The sequence below is a fragment of the Falco naumanni genome, chromosome 4, assembly GCF_017639655.2.
Source record: "Falco naumanni isolate bFalNau1 chromosome 4, bFalNau1.pat, whole genome shotgun sequence".
Classification (NCBI taxonomy): domain Eukaryota; kingdom Metazoa; phylum Chordata; class Aves; order Falconiformes; family Falconidae; genus Falco; species Falco naumanni.
Genome location: NC_054057.1, coordinates 58,449,897 through 58,475,645, shown reverse-complemented (window position 1 = coordinate 58,475,645; position 25,749 = coordinate 58,449,897). Strand labels below are relative to the sequence as shown.

General features: G+C 38.9%; 1 protein-coding gene across 1 annotated transcript; it reads right to left on the bottom strand.

Annotated features, from left to right (window-relative positions):
* Positions 1-770: 770 nt before the first annotated feature.
* Positions 771-23,876, bottom strand: GHRHR (growth hormone releasing hormone receptor). The gene is made up of 13 exons (XM_040592609.1): positions 23,820-23,876; positions 16,972-17,077; positions 16,247-16,354; positions 14,797-14,897; positions 11,613-11,710; positions 9,737-9,869; positions 8,685-8,838; positions 7,339-7,399; positions 7,165-7,234; positions 5,500-5,591; positions 4,639-4,768; positions 2,997-3,039; positions 771-802 (listed from the first exon to the last, which is right to left on the bottom strand). The coding sequence occupies exons 1-13, from the start codon at positions 23,874-23,876 to the stop codon at positions 771-773; spliced, it is 1,185 nt and encodes a 394-aa protein (XP_040448543.1).
* Between the last annotated feature and the right edge of the window lie 1,873 nt (positions 23,877-25,749).

The following is a 25,749-nucleotide window of genomic DNA, read 5'->3' as shown; positions in this document are numbered from 1 at the left end:
CTCTAGCTACTGAAATAACATCAGAACATGAGGCATATCAGGGTTTATTGTGAACTTTGAATCTTTTTGCTTCCAAAAAGATAATATAAGAGAACTTCTTAGTCATGGTGTTCCAGTTCAGTAAGACATTTAGCTTCTTAATTGTTTGTCTACTGAATCAAAACAATGAACAAAGCTTGAACAAGCTGGATAGACTCTAGCTCCCATTGCACGAGGCTTGAACTCCACTTTCCAGAGCTGGTCATCTGTGGTGTCCTGTAATAGTACTACTGGTGTCCACTCCCCAGGCACATGATGCTATATGGTTCATCAGTGAAAGCATATGGGAAGCAAACCAAGAAGAGGTGATTTTTGTTTGCTGTGATGCACAGTATATCAGTCAGAGGGTTATTTTGTATTTAGAAGGCCAGTCTGTTTGCTACTGCAATGCTTTAATGCTTTTCCTGCAGAAGATGTCCAGTGGACAGAACTGCTGTAGAAGTGGATCTTCCTCCAGTTTGCTCGGGATAAACTGCAACCATTATGTTTGGTGGGGTTTTTTTTATTTTTTTGTTGTGTTTTGTGTTTTTTGGTTTTTTTTCCTAATCGGGCTTTTATAGGTTACTACTCTAGATCCTGAGGTCATCTTTAGCACACAGATGTGGTCATTTTTACACCAGAACTAGATGGCACAGTCCATCTTGTCCTTCTCCACACTGGCATAAGTCCATATTTCTTACCATGCCACCTTCGGCCAATTTCCGTTTGCACCTCGAAAGGAAAGGAGAATGCTAATTTATGGTGAAATACTGCTTGGGAGTAGAGTGATGAGAAAGAGGAAAGACAGAAATAGTGGCTAGAGAAGGGTAAAATTTAGACATCTCAGTCCAAGTTAGTTCCTCTGGGCTCCCTTTCTAGCTGATAGAGAAAAGTAAGATCCTCCAGAGAATGTTTCATCTGCCCTGCCTCAGCATGCCCATCCCTTTGCACTGATGGAAACATCCAGTGTGGCTAGCTCAGAGCTGGCCTGCCATGTTGAAAAGCGTAAAGGAACCCCACTATTTCTTTCAAGAAGTAAGGACATTCTTTCTGTGAGTCCACCCAGTCCTGTGTTCCTATGGGCCCAACAATCAAAATTTATTATTAGAGCTGTCACACAGTTAATTAATGAAATAGTCACACTTCATTTTTAACTTACCTGATTTCAATTTCTACCTGATGGTCCTCAGTCCACCTTCCTTTTCTGAACTGAAAAGTCTATCAACACTAAGTAATTTTGTCCCTTCAAAGTAGTTACATCTTGATATATATTATCTTCTGAGAAATGAAAGAGCTTGAGGTCTCTAACTATAACACTGTAAAATATTTTCTCCACCATTAGAACATTTTCTCAGCTTTTTTTTTTTATCTTCTCCTTTTTTCTTTTTTTTTTTTAATATCCCTTTGAAAATTTATTCCAGTAATGGTCTCGCTGATGTTGCCTACACAATTCAACACATTTGCTTCACATTGCTTGCTCTTCCTCAGTTGCTAAAGCATGTTGTCTTGTTTCCATCTGATTCTACAAAATTGTAATGTGCAGCAAAATAATCTTGATCATCATTCACCAGTTTGTGGCTGAGAAATAATACTGCTCTTCTCTTTAAGATGATGAGGGGAAAGCCATCAGCATTCAGAAGACATTTACTTTCTGTGGTTGACAACTGTGTGTACCATGCATTGGCATGTTCACAGAAACACACAGTGGGTCCAAACCAGCCACATCTGATTCTTATTAGAAATGTGCCTTTCCAGATATTTAACAGGAAGGAAATTTCTATATTGAAATGCTGTGTGTCAAGCTGAATGTAAAACTATGGTCTACCATCAGAAAATTTAGACTAGTGAATAGGAGTGTTAACTGATCACAAGCATCATTAGAGCAATCAACAGTTCATAGCCATAAACTCAACCAAAAGGCTATGAAATGTTAATATATTTGAAGATATTTATTTAATATTTCAGAAATTTCTGATAAATTAAGTCAATGTGGACCGTGGCACAAGTAGAAAATGAAATACTGTTTGAAAGTCTATTCAGCCCTAGGATTTAAACTTGGAAAATGGATATTTAGTCAGTACAGCCCAGGGAGTCTAGAGTGGGTCAGCTATCTCTAACACAGACAACTGTACTTCATAATTTGAATATTTCACTGACCGTGATGATTAGGGGCAGGGTTCACCTCCTAAACACATCTTTGACACTCTGGGGGATGCCCTGGAGGGTGGTACATAAGAATCAGGGCTCTCCCTTTTTAGGAGCTGCAGCTAGAAACCAGCAGACTCTTAGTGTACTCTGAAACTGAATCCCAGTCATACTCTAAAACAGCTGTCCCAGCTGCCCTGCAGTCAGAAAAGAGAGGGAAATTCCAGGGTTTCAACCCATTCTAAAATGCGGAGTATAAAATATTGATTCCTATATAAGTCATTTAAGATGCATTCTTATCACAAACTCTAGACTATATAAATGGACCTGGATACTAAGCTAAATGGAATGATTCCTGTCCTATCAAAATCCTTACTTATATGTCTCAAATGGAAAAACAAATTTATCAACATGAAGAAATACTGGGAAGCTTCATGAGCATATTGAAAATATTACAAAATAATATTTCACTATTGAGAAATCAGCATACATTTAAATTATTTCTAATTTAATCATAGACTTTTAGTAAATGAAGATGTCTTTGCATCACTGTCTGGACCTAGCATGGGTTTTTCAAGTCCCACTAGAGTACAAAAATGTGCACAAAGGATAAAAAATGCTAGATGGAATAGCAAAGTAGTAAAAGTTCATTTCTCCACTAGATGGCTTCATTCCCATTAAGATAATTGAAATTACATTAATCTTCGTTGATTCCCATATTAACAGACAATCCTAAGAAACGAAAAGATTTGATTATCTGTTTGTGTGAAACTTATTATTAACACTGTATATCTGCCAGTGGAAGCAATATTGTAAAGGATATAGTTTCCTTACCTCTTGGTTCAGGAAACAGTAAAGAACTGCTACAAGGAACCCCTGAAAAAGACCAAAAAAAAAAAAAAGTATGTGTGGAGTGTTAGCACAGTTTGAAAAAGCCATTTGCACTATCTGACTTCATGATGGTACTGTGTATGTGAATTAATATCATTATAGATTGCAGGATTGTTATAAATTGGAAAAAAATTACCTATCTTCTACGAAGCTGATCAGCCAGATAATCAACTAGTTGTTGGCATTTCACCAAAGTCAGGAATGCAATATGAATTCACAAGAATAGATTATATGGCAATTGAATTTCTCCTGCGTGATGCTTACAAAGATATGGTCCATTCTGTAGCCAGACAGTGAGCTAATTCTTTACACAGTGTAAATCACTGAGGAAAGACAGACTTTGTGAGGAGATCCACGTACAGAGCTCACAGAGCTTTCCAGTCAATTTCTGTATCTTTGCACTCTATCAGATGAGATCAGGTTTTGGCCTACTGAATACTTTTGTTAAGGTTCTGAACTGAGATAAAGCTAGGAAAATCCTAGGAGGTCAATGGACCCATATGATCAGACACCAGCTAAACACCTCACCCTTTTGTTTAGTTAACTTATTCCTCACATTGTTGATTAACTAAATGAAGGCCAGGTCCAAGTGCAGCAGGTCAGGACTAAGATGTGCAAGGTTTATTGGACAGGACTGACACAATGGATTAAATCCTTAAGAGGACTGACCAGCAAACCCGCTGGATTTTTGGTGATGCTCCCTGACAAATGATGCCACACAACCATTTGAAGTGAGATAAGCTCCCTCGTGAAGTTTGGTGGGATTGTCCACAGCTGCTTCCTGTAGACTCTGAGGTGCAGTGCAGGGAAAGGGAGGAAAGCAAAGGGTAGCTGGGTGCTGTCTTGCTCATAACTCAGCTGGAGGGTATGTAAGAGCATTCTAGTTGGCACCAAGCTCCTCAAGCTGTCCATGCCCTCCCTGTGTGCCAATTCAGAGCAGCTGGGGGCATCCAAAGTACACCAAACATTTTGCTTACCCAGGAGGGAAACTGATGTAACGTTCCTCAGGGCAGTAGTTTGTATGGGGCTGACGAGCACCAGGCACTATTCGATGTTTATATGTTTACTAATCAATTTATTCTTTGCCAAAGGATTAACAAAGGGGTTGGAACTACAGCTTCTATTGCCCCTGGATAATTTATGTAAATGTGTATTATTATTATGTAATTTGATGTAAATAATAAATAATTAAAAAAAATATTATGCAATTTGATGTAAAAACATCAGCCCAAATCAGCTTGGTCTTCTTAGTGAGGTCAGGGAAGGTATGTGGATTACCACTTGTCGCAAAGAAGGTTTTCCATGACTTTGACCCACCATCCAATTTACACATGCATCTGGAAGACTAGTGGTAGTACTACTGGTTTTTACTAGTCTTGTATTTGCAGAATCTGCAAATGTACACTCTAGCCTACTGCCAAGTAGGATGTAGGTCACATCTTCAGATACTGTAACTCAGCAAAGAACCATGGACTCTGTAAAGAGACACTGGCTTCAGGATCCAGTCATGTTTTGTACAATACTAGTTGCCACATGGACACTAAATTAGAAAAGAAGGACCTGAAACCTCCGTGGTCATTTTACCTGAAAAGATCCAATGCAGAGCTCCAAGTAAAGCCGAACATCCAAGCTGGTATATTCCGGGAGAAAGTTGAAGACAATATAATGGGTTCCAAATAACGGAATTAGAAGTAGAGTTGACCTTGAGAGACGTCTAGCACAGGACATGAGAAGTAAGGTAATAGTTCCCTGAGTAAAGACTAATGCATGCAGTATGCCACAGTAACGAACAGAAGTTAAAAAAAAGGATTTAAACATCTACATGTAAAGGTCACGTCTCTTGGGACTACGGTGCTGTCAGAAAGCGTAATGAGATACTAGCTGTAAGTAGATTTCTGATGCTTATTGCTTTATTGGCAACACCATATTCATAGCTTTTCTGTGGTCTTTCGTTGTTCTGTCTTTCTGAATGAGATTACAATTCAGGAAAACAGAAAGGAGTAGAACATATTTTGTCCCATCAGAGCCATTGAAAATTTGACATTTTTTTGTAACTAGCTACAAAGAAAGTAATATTCAGGTTCACTTCACTGTCCATGTACAAGAAAAGTCATCTATAGAGGGTAATTTATTCTGCCCTAAATCAGAGATTCAATGTGGATTCAATGAATTGTTTCCTAGTCTCCCCACTGACTGTAATTGCACGGTAGACATCTGAACTGATCTGAACACCTCAAGTTTAGATGGCCAAGATTAGCTGAATTGAATCTCCTCCTTTGACTAGTTTCCTTGAGAATGGGATAAGGTTGGGGATTTCTAAAACTTAATGCCAGTCAAACCAAGCCTGCCTCTGAAACCAGACAAGTGCTTCTCTGTTTAGAAAAGATGATATAAGATTTTATTATTTTTTTTTAAATAAGTTATTATTATTATGTCATACACTACCTGTATTGAGAAGAGTTATTGAAGTTGATTTGTCTAGGGTCTAGTTTTTTCAGCAAAATTCTGATGATGTTGATAAATAGGACAAAATTGACCTGTTCACAATATTCGAGGGGGTGGAAAAAAATAAAAGGTTATGTTCTAATGTAGAACTTTGCAATGAAAAATCTGGGTTTTAAATTCATTTATTATGTCATTTGTGCAGTTTCAATGAGACAATTGTAAAATTATTGATGTATTTTCTGTTGGCAGCATTCAAGCATCTAAACAGATCGCACTCCTTAAAGAAATAGCTGAAGATGAAAACTTGAGAATTTGAATTTGTAAAGCAAACTATTTATATCAATAGATTGTGTAATTCTTTTTATTTTTTGTAGTTCATATAATTTTTAATCTCTTTTAAGATGGCTATTGCATTAAGTTCTGGATAATATCTTTAGATATTAGTAGAATTAATCTGACTAAATATAGGTATCTACAATGAGATGCTTTCATCTGAGCTGTTCTCCCTTTGTAGTCAATGGGGAGCCAGCCAGTAGAGTCAGTAGAGCCTCAGGTGGAGTTGGGCATGAGTCATCTCCTCCAAAGGTAGACATCTATTTTAAGTCAAATGAACCATAAATCAAAAATGCGTTATTTCTCTTTGTTTACTCTGGAGAGAACTGAGGAGCATTAGCTCAGCTCCAAAGCTAGCTAGGGTCCACCCCAACTTGCAAATCAAATTTTCTACAGTTGCAATTTGGCACAGCTTTTCCAAAGCCTGTGAAGCTGCTCGGTTTTCCACAATCAGAGGGTTTCTCCCAGTGCATTTTTATGTGTCTCTACACACCAGCTCTTCTTTAGGTGAAGCTGAATGCTTAATATTGCCTAAGAATATCCATATTTTACCAGAAACTCCAATCTCATTTTATCCATCAGTGATGCCTTAAGTACATTCCAGCAGAAAAATCATCACTGATTTTTCACATCACCCCTTAAATCTCTTAACTTCAGAAGTAGATGATAGGTGAGCACTAGACTAGTAAGGGGGAAAATAATGGAGGTAAAAGGAAATGTGATATTGTATTGAAATACAATGAACTATGAGCAGAACTGAGATTATTCATTCACACTGTTTTCATATATATGCCTTATTTGTATGCATTTGTCCTCCAATCAAATGAAGCTTTTACTAGGTGCCCTTAAGTTCATCCACTTTCTCAAATGCTGCTTGGGTTTAATGGCATGTGGGAGTAATCATCCATGATAACCATTTAAGGCCCATCAGTTTATTCAATAAATGTCAGGTTCAAAAGCCATTATCATTGTTATCACCTACAAACAAAAACCTATTGCCCTTGAAAGTTTTTATTAAAATTTCTGGGTGATTCTGGACTCTTAGGCTAAAACCTTGTTTTTAAATATTATAAGGATGGTTTAGCTACTTACTTGCTATTAATTTCAACCAAACTGACAATTCTATGAAATTTTTAAGTTGTTTGAAGGATGTTTGCTTTTGGTGAGGTGGCAGTTTTCTACCTCTTCTTAGTTTAGATTGGACATAAGCAAGTTTACAGTAGAAATTATACCATTCCTTTTCCTTACTTCAAAGAGCAATTCAGCAAACCAGATTTTAATTTAAAAGCCTTTTTTCTTCTAATTAGTGTCGGCAAACTCAGAAGTACCTACCCCAACAGAAATTATAATAGGTCCTTTGATTAGCCACCAGTAAGGAGAGCCTTGATTAATATCCCAGCATCTGAGGAAATAACAGTAGTTTAGAAAAAGATGTGTATGTAATCACCACAATCAATGAAAAATATATCCCAAGAATATAAAATAATGCAGGAAACAATGACTTACGCTGTGTCTTCAAAGTAGAATTTTGCTAATATCCATACAAGGGTGAAAACTGTTGGGAAACCTGTCAGACATTTAAACAAAAACTGTGGTTGTCAAGATTCATCAATTAATCCAAATCTTGCCCACTGAAACTCTGCTGTGATAATATATATCACTCATTTTCAGAAGTGGAATTACCTTTCATGGCTTGTTCACAGAACAGGAATCATTTCAAACTCACAGCATAAACCTAAAAGAACTCCCCTAATACCCATGATAGAACGCAACAAGTTACAGCATTGACTGTTTGGTGATCGTTCACTGCTGTGAAGAAACAAAGCGACACAGAAGCTACTTGGCACATGATATAGTTCTGCCACAGAGGTCTGAACCTGCAGCCCCTTACTAACATGACCACAATTCCGCTGTGTGATCTCACCTGAAGCTAGCACCTGCATGCAAATAGTACATTAAACCCAGGTGTAAAGTACTAAGGGTGCTTTTTGCATGACAAAATATTAGGGAATAACATTTACCAAATCTTAAAATAATGGTAATATTAGCAATCTAAAAACACAGAACGTGATGCAGTCTACCTTAAACCTTCCTAAAAAGGCACCTGAAGTCTCCCTAAAACACCAAAAGTAATTCAGTTTACTTAATTTTCAGGGCTACCTTAACCTTGGGTGACAACATGCATGGAATGCCAAAACTTCCCCTGGGCATGTGCATTCACCTGCCGTACAGGAGTCCTCCGGTTTTCCCTTTACACAGCCACTTTATGGGGGTAGTCACTTAGTTTCTGATTTCTAAGTCACCACAAAGGTCTGAACAATTACATTTATTGCAGACTACCACCAAAAGGTGTGGGAATGTTGCTGCCTCATGCTTGCACCGTTATGTAGCAGGCAGAGGTCCTTTATTCATACAATTGCCCCATGTAAAACATGGGCAATAGCAATATCAGGGCTACAGAAATGTCTGCTTCACTCCAGATGGACCCATTCTCATACTCTGCACAAACAGGAGCAAGGTGCATCTAACTTTGGCGTTTGTGGTAACTCCTTAAAAGTATCTGTGTTTTCAATGGGAAAAAGAGGGTTAAGTGGACTGGATCTGGATCTCTCTCTGTGGGTTGGCAAATTTACCTAATTTTCTATTTATTTCATAGTGACTTTAATGCTGGACTTTTAAAAAAACTTCATTGCTCCTCACTAGTATGCATGTAAAACTAAAATCAAAGTAATGCTCAAGTTAGGCTCTTCAGTTAAGCAGATTAGATTCCACATCCAGTATTTTTAATGGGATGGATAAAGCCTTGTTTAACATCTTCCCTTTTATTAATTTCATGTAAGAACCTTACTTACCCCAGCCAAAGAGAACAAGCCACCAAAAATATCTTCTTCCATGAGAAAGGGATGAGAGTAGTAGACAGTTTAGGTAAAGAGCCTCTACTAGCAGCCACATGAAATTGGTCATCATGAAGTAGTGACAGAAAACAACTGAGATCTTGCATTCCGTCTAGGGAACAAGAAAGTCATAGTTTAGCCATTACTTGTGGATACATGTGTTTGATTTCCAGATGTAGTAGGCATCTGTAATTGTGGCTAAGATATACAAAGAACAAGATCTCACAATTACACGCATGTTTGAAAGGGGAGCTTCAATTGTAAAATGGCTTTCTGAATAGTAAGGCTTCCACCACGATACCTTGGAATCTTCGCTGTATTTTGCTTTATATCTCTATGTTAGAAATAGAGCCTGGTCTCTCAAGTGTGTGATTTCTCCCACAAATGCATTGCCTTCAGTGTACTTTATATAAGTAGAATCAAGTGCTCTATAGCCCTTAGGCAAATGATCAAGGACCCACTTTCCTACTTATGCTCAGTTCTAAACTCTTGTGTAGCTACAAGCAATGCAGAATAACCATCCCATAAATCTCTGTTTGAAAACCACTGCCATGATGCCAATATTTGTGGCTGGATCAATGCCGATTGCCTAGTACCTCGTGTGTCTCGTGGTTTACAATGCAGAGCTTCCAGTCAAAGCATGAAATCCAACATTTCCAGAAGAAACATCTTTTAAAACTTGTGTTATAAGGTAGTCAGAGATCTTCAATTTTAGGCTTCAGATTACAGAAGTGTAACAGTATAATGATAACACTTTTCTTCTATGGCAAAGTCTATATCTGATTTAGAGTACTACAGGATCACAAACTGCTGCAATCAGAAAGTAGAAGTGCATGAAGTACACGCTTAAGGAGGTAAAACATACTGAATAAAAGAATATATAAATTTTTTATTACCAGGTTAGAAGGGAAATAAAGAAAGGAGTAAAAAAAAGCCACAAAATATGAAACGATATGTAGATGGTACGCAAAACATCGAGTACCACAGTATCCTGCTTTTTGTGTGCTTACTGTAGAGAAGGTGCAATGATCAATGTCTTCCTCTTGGAAAAGGACAGCATCCTTAACGAAAACGGCAATAGCTTTTAAGATAAAAGTAAAAAAGAGCTGTATGTGGATATAATTTCTGGGGCAGCGAAGCCTCCTGGAAGAAAAGAAGAGAGGTCCTTCTGAGGTAGTTAACTGACTTGCACTGGCAGTAGTTAAAATATGCAATAAGCCCTTGTTTCATCTGAGGTACTTGAAGGTGCATATAGAAAGAACGCTTTCGTTCAGCGAGCTCTCTCTGCAGAGAGGCAGAGACAGAAGCCTTCCTCATACAAGGCAATCCACCCACAGACTACATCTTAGCCTCCTGCCTTGTTAGGTGGTGCCCTGATGATGTTTCTGGTCTGCCAGATTTCTGGAATCTCAGTTCTAGTTTGTGTTCGGTATACCTACGCCAGGATTTTGGCAGCTGGCATTATTTTTAGGTGAAGAGAAACCTGTGTTTGAGGAGTGAACTCTACTGAAACAGTCCTGGCTATGGCTAAACTACTCCTAAGAACAAGCATGCCGAGATATCCTGGACTAACCGGACATTTTTGTTAATGATCAGGGTAATGTTTGCTTAGCAATATTTTCTATACCATATGCCATTGGTGAGTTAAATTGCATTAAACCCCTGTGTGGACAGCCTTATACAGAGCAAAAGAACTCTTCCTTAGTTTACCAAAGTTATTTTTAAGAATTAAATGAATGCAGATAAGAGCTTCAAAACAATTTGGTACATCTACTTTAAATTCTCAGTTAATTCACATTAATTTTTGACCATTATTAAATACAGGGTTTTGGAAAAGTTATACAGCTTCAATTTTATGTTGTCATTGGAGCTGAAGATTTTAGCTATAAAACAAAGAGTTGCATTAAAAGCTGAATTCCATCCAGATCCAGTAATCTCAGGGTCACCTAATCTTAAAGCTCACTTAGGGTGTGCAGAATTTTATTCCTGAACTCAAATGCCAACCCCATTGTTAACTACAACTTTTTCCTCCCTATTGCTAAGTCTCTTTACGTCCATTGTTTCTTTCTTTCCCTTTATTTGGGCTGGTTTGTTTTCCTGAGGTCAGAGTGGATGTCAATAAACATATCTCTTCATTTCCAGACGTGATGTAGGAACCAAGAGAGGTCAAGAAACTTTCCACAGGGAAACTCAATTCTCACAGCATAACAATAAAACTCTATTCTTTTTGTCTTGCAGAAATACAAGAAATAAACAAAGATTAATAAAATAAATTTTACGTGGTAGCAAACATCAAATATACAGTAAATTAGAAAATAAACAATCAGGTTTACTCTGGATACTCTAAATTATACCTGAAAATGCCTAATAGCTGCATAGTTCAGTAGGAAAGAAATCTTACCAAGTGTAGCCAAATTCAGAGCCTAACTTTCAAAACATGTTTTAGTCGTAAATTTTTCAATAGTAAAATATAAAGTGCCATAGGAACATTGATTCAGAATCAAGTTCTTTGTGTATATTCTTCTTATTAATATAAAATTCAGTGAACCCATGAAAGGCAAGCACACATCGTTTATCAGAAATTATCTTCATTCCAGCTAAAAGAAGCAAATATATCTATTGGTTATTTAGGATCAAAGTGAGTTGCTGAGTGTTGCCAATAGACAGCCAGGATTTGTTTCCCAGTTCTGATTCTTCTTATGCCTGCCTTGCTCTGATTACTTTTCATTTCTAGCCTCAGTTTAATATTATTAAACCCATATGGCTGGAAATTTTATTCTTCTGGATTTCTATCTATATTACTTTGTGATCTCTAATGTTGTCATATACAGTCTAAGATACTAAAAACTGTTGAAAAAATTAAGGTTAGACAATAACTTTACATACCTGAATGCAATAAGAACTGTCACAGCAATAATGAGTGAGGTGATTGATACACTGTATCCTACAGTGTAGATGATCTTTATAGTAGAAAAATAGGATTTCTATAAAAGAATAGAATTATTTGTCACATAATTTGCAGCCAAATGACAGCTGTTTTACTGATTCTGGAAGCTTTGCTTTGTTTGGTGCTTCCAATCTGTTCACATCCTTGCCTGCCTTTTTTTCCCCTTTTAATCCCACAGCAAAAGTCAACTGAAATCACTCACTATGTTTCTTTTGCGAAGACCTATTCCATAGCTACATGGATACAGACCAGCCTGATAAAGAAACGTATTGATCAGGATGGTTTCAAGTGCATTCATGAAACCATAAAGAACCAAGCCAGTCTTCCACGAAAGCATTTTAAAAACTCTTATCATTTTAATAAGCACTGTATTTTATACCATTTTTTCTCTGCAGCAGCAGCAGGGCAATCCTGCTGGCAGCTAGCTGCATGATAAATACAGAATTCTGTCAGCCCTTCCTTATGTTTCTCCACTTTCCTTTGCTCTGCTCCCTTACAGTTTTGCCATCCATTCTTCCTTTCCATTTTTATTGTGTTGCAGGATTGGGTTTTTTTCTGGGGTTGCTTTTTATTCCCCTTTTTTTCTTGCTGCTAAACTTAATTGTTACTCAGTCAGAATGTCAATCAAAACCATTTCAATCTAAATGGCACCTCTATCAGATATGATCTCTGAGTAAGGGTAAGCTGACTTCAACTATCACACATTGAAGCAGAAAACAGAATGAATAAGCTCTAGGCTGCAAATCTTTCCCTTCAATATAACGTGGTCTGTCTCTTGGGTTCCATTTCAATGTTTCTATATCCTAAAATCTATGCAGCTATACATTGTGCTGCTACAGTTCACTGTGGGGAAGGAAAGATACTTTTTTTTTTTTATTCTTATGTATAACTTAAGGCAATATAAAGCTGACACTGAGTAGGATTTATTTAATTTATTTTAGGTGCTTAAAAATTCGCTGCTGAGGTATGAGCAGCCAAGTCTATAGTAAAAGGAGCAGTGTCAGCACATGGCCACAGGACTGTACTGTTTAATTGTTAACACAGTCCTGTTTCTTCTTATTCTGTTTCTTTTCTAGTTAATGAGGGGAAACAAGCACCCCCAGAAGACAATTCAACTCATTGTTAGATGAGACCATATCACTTTCTGCCAGCAAAAAAACGAATCTATCGCTACACCTGCCTTAACAAGTGCGGGTTGATAGGGCTGATTGGGTGGAGCAAAACCTTTGGTGTTGAGGACCCTACACCCATGCTGGGTGCATTTCTGACTAGTCATAGTCTAGTCCCATGGGCTGAACTTTTATTAATGGTCAGAGCACACTAGGTGCACCTGGCATTTGCCTTGCAGGTTAGTTTCATCCCTAGGAAGCCAGATTATGCCTTCTGGGAGCACCTCTCAGTGTAAATGCAGTAAGTGGGCATAACCAAGAGATTTCCTTGCAAGGCTCACACCTGATCCTGACCAAAGCACTAATATAGCTCCACTGTGTAATGAGTAACTTAGACTTACACAATCATTTTTTGAGACTGACAAAGTTAAATGACATGAAAACCATGGAGAGTGGCCTTTCCTGTCTGGTGGATGAATGTGAATTGCGCCGATTACCCACGTACCTGACTATAGACAATTCCAGCAGGAGCTCATAAAAGTCCCTCAGAGCTCCAAAGCTAGACCCTAAGTCTGGAAGGCACCACTCCGTAAGAAACCTATCGAAGCCATGCCAGGCTGACAGTAGCTGGCAACCTCCACTACAAATCAGAGATGAAAACCACAGAAAATAATCAAATCCTTCAGTGGACAAACCTACAACTGAGGAGTTTACCTTGAGGTAGAATGTGGGTTACTACTAAAAGAATCCATAGACTCATTTAAGATTGTTTTTATAACAGGAATGTAAGGAAACAATGAAAGAAGGAAAGAAAGAGTTCCATTTCAGTGTAATTGTTTATTTATACAGAGCAGCAGGTACTGTGGCTTAGAGGTTGTAAAGGAAGTTTGAGTTAAACAGCGTGAGAGTAGTCAGCTAAAAAAGTAATGGGAAGACAAAAGAAACCTCCCCATGATGAAACATACTAAATTCTTTCCAGCAAGTTGAATGGACTTAATCAACTAGGGTATAAATGTTATTTTCATTCTCTCTATAGTGAACAAAAAAGGATAGTATTCACCTGACTTGTACAAATAAAGACAAAAGTGCAGTGTTAGCCTGTACAGAGGAAGGGTAGAGATCTAGACTTAGACTAGACAATTCATTTTTAATCACTTAAAGTGATTTCTACCTCCTTTATATCAGTTTAAACTTAGTGGGGATTTCTTCAGAGTCTTTCCACTGAGTTACTCCTCATTTTGTTTGCAGTAGCTAAAAGGACAGAAAAACCTGGTCACAAAAGAGATTTTATGTAACCATAATAATCTTCAGGATTGTAGTATTTTTCATTAAAATATTATATAGAATTTTGGCTTGCTTCTTTTCTCTGGACAAGGAGTTATAAGAAGCACATCTATACAATTTCTATCCTTATCAGTTAGAGATAAAGCACTCTATTTTCCCTGTACATATAATCTCTAAATATCACCAACTGTGCAAATCTAGCTGAAGGTATACATAAAATTCTGATCTGCATTACAGAGATGTAGATTTTGAAACTTTTTTTGTTCCTTGTTGAACTAGATATTTTGTGCTAGGCAGGATAAGAAACCAGAAACCCCTCCTGTCCTTAGAAATTGCTGAGTTTGGAATAGCGGTGTTATAACAGCACATTTGCTGTACTGATGCTGTGATGTCACAAAACTATCTCTCTGACTGATATTATTGAAATGTCTTAAGTCATATTTTGTGAACAAATTGTGATATATATCTGTTATATTGTGAGCTAGTTCAACAGAACTGTATGATTGTATGTAATTTGCAGCTGACTATTTTTATTACACTTTTACACCTGAATAATAAAACATACTTACTAATTCTTTAAAATAAGTGACTAGAATAAAAGTGAATTGTATTCCCTACTTGGTAAGAAATTTCAGCTTCAGCTGAGTGGCCCTCTGCAGTGGTCTTCAGAAATAGAAAGGAATCCTATAACGTCAGCATGCCGCTCACATATTTGTTTAATTAAACTTACTTCTTCAAGTGGAATCTCATCTTCTACTGGACAAGCAATATGGTAGGGAGGGAATGGGTCAGACCAGCCTTTCCTTGTGCAGTTCCTTTTTACTATCCCAGCTGAAAGAGAAGCACTTATTTTTTTTCTAATGAAGAGCCACATAACACGGAAAATAAAAACCAGAACACCTTTTGCTGGTACAAAGGTTATACCAGGAGGAGAGGATCATCTCCATTAGCATCTCACAGAGCTGAGAGGACATTTTGGATGTGTACATTCAGGTAGTCGGATACAAAACTTTTTACATTATCTGGAGACAAACAATGGGAAGAAGTGAGAGAACTGAGGTGACGGTGGGAGAGGTGGGAAGGAATAAGGAAGAAATCATACCAGAGATGAGGAAGTCACAGAATCACAGAATGGTTTGGGTTGGAAAGGACCTTAAAGCTCATCTAGTTCCAACCCTCCCAGGGACACCTTCCACTAGACCAAGTTCCTCAAAGCCCCATCGAGCCTGGCCTTGGACACTTCCAGGGATGGAATTCCATTTAAGACTGGGAAGCACTGCTCCATCAGACATCTGCCTTGTTCAACACTCACTGTTCTACTCCCTTCTCACTCCCACCTTCCTTGGGGCTCACTCTTTGCAGATCAGAGGCTGGAATAAGCAGTTTGTTCTATGAGGATAGCATGTTTCCATAAAAAAAGATTTATGAGTCAGATGAATGATAAGTAAGAGAGTCCCAGGGCAGGAAATGAATCTGCACAGATGAAAGGGATTTTCCTTATCCCTCATTTATAACTAGCATGTGTTGGGGGAGGTAGAGGTTGGGCTTTGCAATTTCTTTTTTTCTTGTGGAACTGCCAAATCTAGGTCTTTCCTGGAAGATCGTTTCCTCCTTATGGGCTTGCAGTTCGTTCCTAGCTATACTCACGCAGCAAGTAAGCAGCACAAAGACATTAGTTTGCACAGTCTTGCATTTGACCCAACACATATGCTAATTCCATGACAAAATTCTGTTTTGTATCTCCAACCCTGGTCTTAAAGAACGATCACCTTATTCATTCCTTTGCCTTTTTTTTCATCCCAAGCTCATCAGAACATATATCTCATCAAGCCCCATGCTTAAGTTCTGACATAGAAAGCACCACATGAGTTCTTTAGAAAACTAATGCACAAGCTGATCCCAAAGCCTATGAAAACCAATAGAAATCACTATTGATTTCAGTGTTCTTTGGATCAGGACCTCATCACAGGCTACAGGATCATATCCAGTTATGATTATTGCTTAAAATATGAGAAGAACTGCTAGGATCCCTTAGATCCTATTGCAATCTTTGCAGTAATACTCTGATCCAACTAGAGAGCAGGAACTTGCAATGTTCTGTCTTCATCCCTCATTTTTAGAAATGTGCTTGCCAGGCATGCAACACAACAATAGTACAACTCTGATGGATAGTACATCACCTGGCTCCTTCATGAAGTGAAAGAGGATATTTGGGCATGGTAAGGCAACAGTCTCTCCAGCATCTGCCTCCGGCCAGCACAGTAATTTGTCCCACATTCCCTTGCAACCTCAGACAGAAAGTGAAATATATTTTTAGGCATAATGATAATTGAGCAAAATAAAAAAGCCAAACCTTTTTCAACTTTGCCACTCCACCCCTTACATATCTTATAAAAATAGTTTGCCCACAATTTTTATTCTATAGTGAAAAATAAACACCTCCAGAGAACTATTTAATCTGCTTTAGTTAGACCCCCTGTGTTAGACTGGGGTAGGTTTTCAGACATAATTCAATAAATGAAAATGTATTGTGGAATAGGAGGGAGAGTGATGCTGGAAGAAAGACCAGATTACAGTACTGGTTAACAGATTAGCCTATTTTTAAAGGTCGACACACCCTCACAGAGCAAGCATGATGCCATGATAACATCCAGTAGGGGAAGAAATAGGACAAGGACACAAGGATTCACTCAGATAGATTGACCATCCATATTTTAATGTGAAAATGGTGTTGAAAATAAGAACTTAAAGGACTGGGAGTAGATGAAAGAAGAGCCGACCAGAGAACAGAGATTTGGGACAATAAGTAAAACACTCAAACATGCACATCGGCAGCATGGCTGTGTCTTGACTCTGGTAGGGTGTTGCTTCTCTCTCACTCCTTTCATCTCTCACATATGGATACCTGCTGGCGTTACATTTCCATGCTTTTCTGGGTCATCCAGACATTCAGCCTCCTTTTTCTTCAGCTCTGTCATAAAATCACATTCCGGGTGGACATTTCCAGAGACCTGCAGGGGGAGGAGTTTCATCTGATTAGTAAGAAGGGGTCGGGTAGGATCTCATGAGCCATTAAGTCCAGACCTGCTTTTGGAACTAACAAGCCTGTGTTAAGAACCTGGGACATTATCTTAGGGTTTAAGAGTCAAAATGTGCCACTGCCTCTGCAGAAACTGCAATGCTTTCGGCAGGCGAACTCAGCTGAGCTCTGTCAAAGGCAGTTGAGCTGCGTTACTTTACATCAGAACAAATCATTAGGCAGTATAGCTATCCAAAGCTGGTAGCTACAGCTCTGTACTGGAAAGCTTATGAGATTTGTCTGGCTATGTTCATAATGAAAGACCTCTTTGCTATGGCCTGGGTTTGAGTGCAGGACTCATTTGCACCCTGACTTTAGTCCCTGCTAAATCTGGGCCCAGGGAGACGGAGGGCACTTGGACAGGCTCATTCTCTTAACAGTGAAGGGCTCAGCACTGCAGACCATGCTGCAGAGCCCACCTGCTCCTCAGCACAGAGATGCCTCTGCCGACCTCCAAAGAAATCTTTTGAAACCACATACAATTACTGCAAAGCTGTCTTCTGAATGTGCTTTTTGCTCCAAAAGGAACAAATCTGTTCTCTCTCTTCTGCCATCTGCCTTTCGTTACACAGGGTGGGAGGCAAAACTCCTTTCTTTGGAAAAAAACCCCACAACTCTGCACCAAAACATTTGTTTGTTTGGTATGCTGGTGTAAAGGAAAAAAAATGGCTCCTGGTGTTTTAAGAGCAGGAACCTTTTAGTTGCTTTAGTCCTTATTTAGACTTATGCTTACATGGACGCGGCAAAAGAATTAGAAGGCATCCAGAGTACCTTGGCCACTGAAGGACAAAGACTGCAGCATGACTTCTGTGGATGTAGTCACTGTGCAGAAATACCTACATGTATTTTTCATGAAGAAAGCAATATGTGCCTTGTCCAACCACAACTATTGTCCCCAGTCCCAGAAGGCCAGTTATCATCACAGACTCTCATCTTGGCTCTACACACTGGCCACTGGTGCCAGTATGCTCTGTATGTGTGAATATAGATATAAAGACATAGATACACACAACAGAAAATTAACTCAGGATGAGACTTGCATGGTGAACAGGTGGCTGGCATATGGATCACTTGTGTTCCACCCAGGGAAGATTAATATTCAGGGAATTTGGAAAACAAATAGCTGGCTTTCGGTTCATTTGGAGGGCAGATCGTATCCATTCCAATAAGCTGGTGTTTCCCCTCCATGTTAATGTCCGTATCTCATGTTGGTCTGCAGAGCATTTGAACTGCATATTGACTAAGGACTTGAGGCTCTCAGGCTGCTGGAAAACACTGGTTTAATTGCACAGCCTTTGCTCTTCTTGGGTTTGGACCTTGGCAGTGGAAAATGGCATGTATCCACATGTATGGCTTCAAGGAGATAGTCTGCTTCCCATTTACAGCACTTTTAGGAGGATGTGGTTTTCCTGCCATACTGACCGACAGCAGTGCTATGGATCAGATTAATGCAGCAGTGAAAAGGAGGGCCCCGTACTCAAGGCTGACTGAAGTTTGGCATATGTGAGAGGAAGATGGCTATGAATGGGTGGAGCAGGGGCCAGCCATTGCCTTAGCCCCAGGAGGTGGAGATCTGGTGTGTAGGATGTCTCAGTGATGTCAGCCCCGATCAGCAAAAACAGGTGGTTTAGGGAGCCCCTCAGCTCCACTTCACTAAGATATGCGATGGTAGGCAGGACGACAGAAAATTGGGATCTGTCTTGAACATCTTTGCTCACTTGGTGTCTCATGCCAACATACATTCTTCTCCCCTTATGCTCACCCTGGACAATGAAAGCAATCTATGCTGAAAAGCTCACTACCCATTATGGACAGCAGCTGTTGCAAAACGTAGTTTTATTAGTCAGTAGAAAAAGCAGTCAACCCATTTACTGAAAAACTATTTCACAACATTCTATTGGTTTGGTGAACTGTGTCCAGAAAAACCTCAGTAGGCAGGAAATGTACCCATTTGCATGGTCCTAAATTATGTCTCCTGGCAAAAAGATGACTAGATTTTGCCTGTGAAAACTCTCTTAGCTCATTGTTCATGGCAAGAACAAAGCTTGTTTGGCTTATTGACCAGTTCAGGAAATCTTTTTTTTCTTTTTCTTTCTATGTCTCCAGACTCATGAGAACACTTTACCATACGCATCTCAAATAAAAAGGTGAGGCTGATCAAGTGCCACATATGTCAGTTATTACCTATTCCTTCCAGAAGACCTGACCTTAAGAGGTGCTCTTACAGTTTATATTCAAGTCAGTAGTTACTGCTTGAATAAACACTGAGTGCAAGTTCTGCTATGATAAAAACTCAGCTAAAATAAACTAAAAAGATTGATTCCACTCCTAGGCTGTGTTCTAGATATATTCAACCCCCTAGAACACTTGGCTACATCTAGCAGACCCTTATACTTTCCAAACAGCTCTGAATACTGTTCCCAAACAAGGTGTAGAATCAGGTTCCAAACTACCCTGAAACCATCTGTAGACTTACTGGTTTAATAATTTTCTACCTTCTTCCCTTCTGCCCACTTCTGGAAGCATCAAGTAACAGGAAAGAGGTATGAGCCATTCTTTAGCAGAAGAATAAATGTCTGTGAATGTGATTCAGTTCCCTTTGGTCTCTGCATCTACAGAGGCATCATTATCTGATCTAGTCTTCTTAGATTCCTTTTATGAGGATAACAGAGAAGCTAGCATTTTTGTGCATGGATCAGTTGAATTATTTTATATATTTACTTTTGGATGGAATGAGCTATGGTTTAGACTCAATTTACTCACATTCCCCTCACTGTTAAATTCATGGTTACTCTGAATTTGGGTTTCAGCTCTGGGTTAGATGAATGCCAGTGAGTACAGCTACCGACATTATGCAGGCTTGTGCAGACATCATTATAGTAGAGCTATTTTGCCTTGTAGCTAAGCTGATAATAAGACAAGAGTTTTTGGTTTGTGGGATCCTAAAGAAATGAAGCTGCATAAAATATTTTAGTTTGCCACTTTGGTAATTCACTGGTCTTAGAATTGTCCCTACAGAAACTCCCTCTGCAGCTCACATATCACAGATCATGGAATGATTGAGTCTAGCAGGAACCTCTGGGGATCATCTAATGCAACTTCCCTGCTCAACCCAGGGTCAAGTAGAGTAGTTTGCTCAGGGCTGCATCCAGTTGGATTTTGGATTTCAGCAAGGATGGGAACACCAAAGCCTCTCTGGGCAGATTCTTCCAGTGTTGGGCTACCCTCACAATAAAAAGTGGTTTCTTGTGTTTAAATGGAATTTTCTGTATTTCATTTTGTTCTCACTGCTTCTTGTCTTTTCCTTGCATACCACTTCCAGAGGACCATTCAGATTGCCTAGGAGCTAAGCTGCACTCAGGAGAAATGCCTCTTTCAATGGACTAGAAGGTCTAGCTAACTGCCATCTTACTTTAGGGTCTTCAACAAAATGTTTACTATTATGGTGGATGACAGACAGCCTCTTGTGTTGGGTAGATGAGGCAGAACAGGAATCCAAACTCAGCTTGTTTCTTTTTCTGAATTCTGGTAATTAGTAGAGGAGACATGAAGCAGAGGTTCTAGCACTTTTCATGGTCATTTACATCCATGAAGACAGACAGATGTAAAGCACCACTTCCCTGAGAACCACTTAATGTACAGCAGGTGAGATCTGCAGGCGTGCCTGTTCCGTAGACCTTGCTGAGTAGCTACAACTGTTTCACAAGGCTGAGCAGTACATACATATCTCCTTTTAAAACTGTGTTATCACTAGTTGAATTGCTCACATTTTTGAGACTCTATTAGTTAAAATGTTCATGTGGAGTGCAGCAAACCTAGATTCAATTCCCTGTCAAACCTGAGAAGTTTCAAGTTTTTGATTGCCATTTTTTGAGGGAACCAGTATCCCAGTAAGGCTTTTTTAGGGAGATGCTTTCTAATCACACAGCTTGAAAACATTCTGCATCTGCACATGAAACTTTTCAGAAAAAAATGGGATGTGCCTGATGAATTTTGGTGACTGATAGCAGAATTTGAAAAAAAAAGGAAGTGGAAGGAGAAAAGAACAGATGGATGACAATTTCGGAATGCATCTTCCCAAGTCCATGCCAACCTGAAGATATTAATTTTGGATCAGTCTTTTAACTGATTCAGTGATAAGTACTCTTTGATGTTACTGATAGGCAAACACAGGACCTGTTAGTGGGCCTTGATATTCCAACATCTTTGCCTTCCCAGAACATCCATAACAATTCACTAAGGCAGAGCAAATTGGACAGCAAACTCACTGGGCACTAGATATCTCAAAAGGACTTCAACATGTGGAAGTCAGCTACACCTTTGTGGTGCTACCACTACTGTGAGACAAAATAAACGAATAATGACCTAAGTCTGGACTGAGTTACTGTCAGGGCCCTTACGGGCCTTAGTGGTCCTGCTCAGCCTGCCCTAGGCCTCCCCCTACTCTTCCCATGGACCCAGGAGCTCAGTTGCTGGCCTAACAATGCTGTAGGATGGTGGCTGCAAGCTCCACCACTGCCCTGCCCTGCCCTGCCCAGCCATGGGCCCTGCTGATGTCTCAGCCTGGCCTCAGCCCATCCTTGTCCCCATGGCCCTGGGCTATGTCTGACCCTGAGTCCCCTCACCAGGCCCAATCCTGACCTGCTGATATGGCCCTGAGGCTGCCCTGCCCCTTCACTGGTGATGGTGGGATGGGCTCTGGCTGGCAAAGTCCTGCTCTGCCAGTCAGGCTATCACTTATAGAACAAATGTAGCTTAGAAAGTGTTCTCCTTGTGGTTATATTTGCACCCCATTTGTAGTTAAAATAAGAAACAGGTATTTCCCCAATATTCTTTTTATAAGGGCAAAAATGATAGGAATTGTGCAACAGGAGGCAAAATAGAAAATCTTTTTGAAAGGACCTTAGCTAATATTTCAGCTTGTCTTCCTGAATAACTTTATACAAAACTCTTCTTGCTGATAAGGAAAGCTAAACTACAAATGAAATAAACCCTGATATGTTCCAAATAGAATATGAATTTGCAGTTGCCATATCCATCAGATAATGTATTAAATGGAACTGTGGGTTGACACAACCACCAGAAATCAAGCAAATCTTTACCCTTGTCGGAGGGCCTCTGTTGCAAGTCTTGTTCATCTGACAAAACAATAAAACAGCAACAACAAAAGGAAACTCTCTTCCAGATGACTCTCTAAAAAGGGACGTGAAATGCACACATAGGAAAGTAAACTTCTCTTTTTGCATGGTTTTACATGGTTTTGTAACCATGCAAAATTTGCTGCTTGAACGATGCTTTTCCTGTTTTCTCTCATATACATCAGAATGGATCCATATTTTAATTGTTTTCACATTACAGTAGGTACCACAAGAAATGAAAACAAAAATCTCAGTTTATGGAAGCTGAGAGTCAGCCTCTTAAGCATTTAAAACCTCTCTAAAAGCTGAGCTAAACTCTTCCAGGGAAAGCACAGTATCAAGCTACTACCAACAATGAAAACAGATAGCTGTTCTTCCACCAGTTTCTACTCAAATAAGAATGTTTACCTATCCTCTATTATAATAAAATATGCAATAGACACTAGGAGATTTTTATTATACACTTAACACATAAACTTGGCTTTGATCAGTGCACAATTGTATTATAACCAATCCAGCTTTATATTAGAAAGTGCAATACCAATCCAGCTTTATAGAAGAAAATGCTATTTCTTTAGGGTAAATGGGACACGTTCTAACAGAGAACTTCAGTGATATTTTAAACTGGATCTTGATATTCTACTTATGAGCAATCATATTTATCTACTCCCCCTACAGGGAAGTGGAGTTTGTCACACAGATGATACAAAGGAAACCATAGCTTCACATCAGTAAAAAGTTTTTTCTGTCATTTCACACTATTTTATTTCTCTTGACCCACAAAATCCCAGCTGCTGTAGCACCTCTCATGAAATGCTCCTTCAGAGAAGAGATTCCAAGGGAAGAGGAAAGGATATAGCAGAAGAATCACAAATGGAAGATGCTGAAAATGTAATTAATCTTAAAAGCAAAGAAAATATGTTTGCTTCACTTTTCACAGACCTTTCCTGACATCTGTGCAATCCTGAATTGTGATGTACTAATCTTTGTCCAAAGGAAAATATCAGTGAGACCTCTAGGCTTTTTAATGCACTTGGATATTTCTAATTCTGCTATAAGCATCCCAGCTAGTTTGACTCATTTGTTACCTGTAGCATCTCAGCTGCTCACATATTTAATAACAATGCTACCAACAAGGCAGATAAAACTGTAACTAATAAGAATGCATAATCTGAAATTAAAAAAAAAACCTCTATCAAAACTCAGCTGCTCTGATGTAACAGCTCTTCTCCAGTTTTTTCATCACTGTCTTCTAAAGCCTACACACAAAAAAAAGGGGGTCCTGGCAGTTATGTTGTTTCTCCTTAGTGAGCGTGTAGTAAGAAAACAGTGAAATGCATTGATCCTACAACGTGTGCCCCTTCTGCTGCTGTTCACACTTTTCATAGCGTCTTGCCTTGTTTAACTGGAATCCAAAGCAAATAAAGAGAGACTCATGCAAAAAGTAAAACTGTATCTGACCATCTGTTCCAAGAATAAAATGAACAAATATCGAAAAACAAAGAAGTAAAAGCTTTTTTCCATGCAATTACTTACAAGCAGTGCCAGACTCAGGGCGTAGAGAGCACAGTGGTATAAAGCACTGGAGTTCATGTTTCAAAACAAGTAAAATTTCACTTCTTTAGCCTTTCTTAGTATCTTTCACTTGCTTTTTGACTTCCCTTCCTCCTGTCCATTGCTGATTTGAAGCATTTATCTTTTACACAGAATTGACGTAACACTGCAAAGAAGTGGGAAATAAATATTAATAATTCTCTAAGCTGTATATAACCTGCTTTCTACATTTTGGACTTTGCTGCATGCTCAGAGACTGGACTGGATGAATTGAGCGATTGAGCCCAAGATTATGGGAATCATGTACCTCCTGGCAAGACCCTTGTTTTTTTCTTTCTTATGCAAAATTATTTTAGTATGGATGAACACATCTAAATGTTGCTAATCCTGTATTAAAACAATACGTCTGGCATAAGAGAAACCATCTCCTGACAGCTAATGTTAGTGTCAATTTATTCTAATAAAACACATTTCACAGTGTGACTTCTGGGTATCTGTGTGTGAGTGTTTTCATGGCATATAATGACCGTGATCCTATATTTTAAAATATAAGATCAAAAAATACTCACAGGCATGTGAACACAAATTCTGCTGGGAACCTGTTGCACATTGATTTTAAGGCAAAATTCAAAAGGGATTTTTCTCAATTATCTTAATACTTCTGAAAGTTCAGTGTCTAAATCTGAACTACAAAACTTCTTTAGTCAGAAGTATAAAAATATGTACACTCAGTTTATTCCCCTCATCCTAAGGTTTAAGACAGGACAGATGAATCCCACTCTGGAAGTACCCAGCCTCACTCAGAGCTAAATGTGCAATGTTTAGATGTCGTAAGGCTGGCTGAACTCCAGTCGTGCTGTCTGGATATGAAAGCTTGTCTATCAATTTATACTATCTTGAAGGAATTCAAATTCCATAATAACATTAAGCAGATGTTAACATTGCAAAATCAGAGACACAAGACATGAAATACCTTTAAAAAATTGTTCTCCACTCTTCTGTTCTCATATCATGCCATTCCTCAAAATGAATTTGTAACCCCAGCTCCCATCTTCCCACAAGGATCAATTCTACAACCCTGTTTGCACCTCTGACACAGCTTTGTCTCTCTTCCATGCTCATCTTTCTGCAGTTAATTTCAAATGACCTTACTGCTTATCTACACAGGCTGGGTAGGGGAATGCTGAGACCTTGAAAAGGAGCCTTCCAGCTCCTAGGGTCACCACAGCTTTGAGGAACTAAAGTTGTACTTATGCAGAACTTGACTACATTTGGAAACATCTGTGGGGATGAATTCTACAGGGCGCTTGGTTGTAGCTTGGATCTTGCAAGAGAGCTGAATATGTGCAATGCAAGAAGGTGTCTTTGGAGAGCTGAGATTGGCAGGCTTTCCTTCCAGTGTGTGCATAAAGATTTATTTCATTTTCCCCCAAAGCCTTATACCTTGCCTAAATCAGGCAAGCTTTCACAGGGATGTCTAAAATAAAACTGGAGCTGTCCTCCTGCCAATTTTCATCATCTGCTTCCAGAGGATGAAGCTCTAGACCTTGCAAATCAACACTTATAAGTCTATTTATCATGGGCAAATTCTGATATTTTCCCTAATCTCATTTCAGAAGCCACTGAATCTTGAAAATTGAAAGATTTCCCTGCAGAAGTATAGCATAGAAAAATTTCATCCCATAGTATTAAATTTACTTTTTCAGTTCATAAAGTTATAAAAAAGCTGATAAGAGAATTTGAACCTACACAGTCTTAATTCACCATGCCACATACCTTCAAAATAATGGCTGGCAACAGTATTCAGTCCTTACCAGTGTTCTGTTGATTAGCTCCTATTACCGTTTCAGGAGGTAGACAACCTGAATATTTACAGTACTCAAAGTGCTTTCAATAGTAAGACTACAACAGG

Bases quoted from the DNA above. Each gene is read 5' to 3' on its own strand.
- GHRHR (XM_040592609.1), bottom strand. From the start codon at position 23,876: ATGAACTCCAGTGCTTTATACCACTGTGCTCTCTACGCCCTGAGTCTG. The intron at 16,355-16,971 runs GTATCCATATGT...TTTCTGTCTGAG, and splicing joins TGGAAATGTAACGCCAGCAG to GTTGCAAGGGAATGTGGGAC. The intron at 3,040-4,638 runs GTAAAATGACCA...GGTCTTTTTCAG, and splicing joins TCTGCATTGGATCTTTTCAG to GGGTTCCTTGTAGCAGTTCT.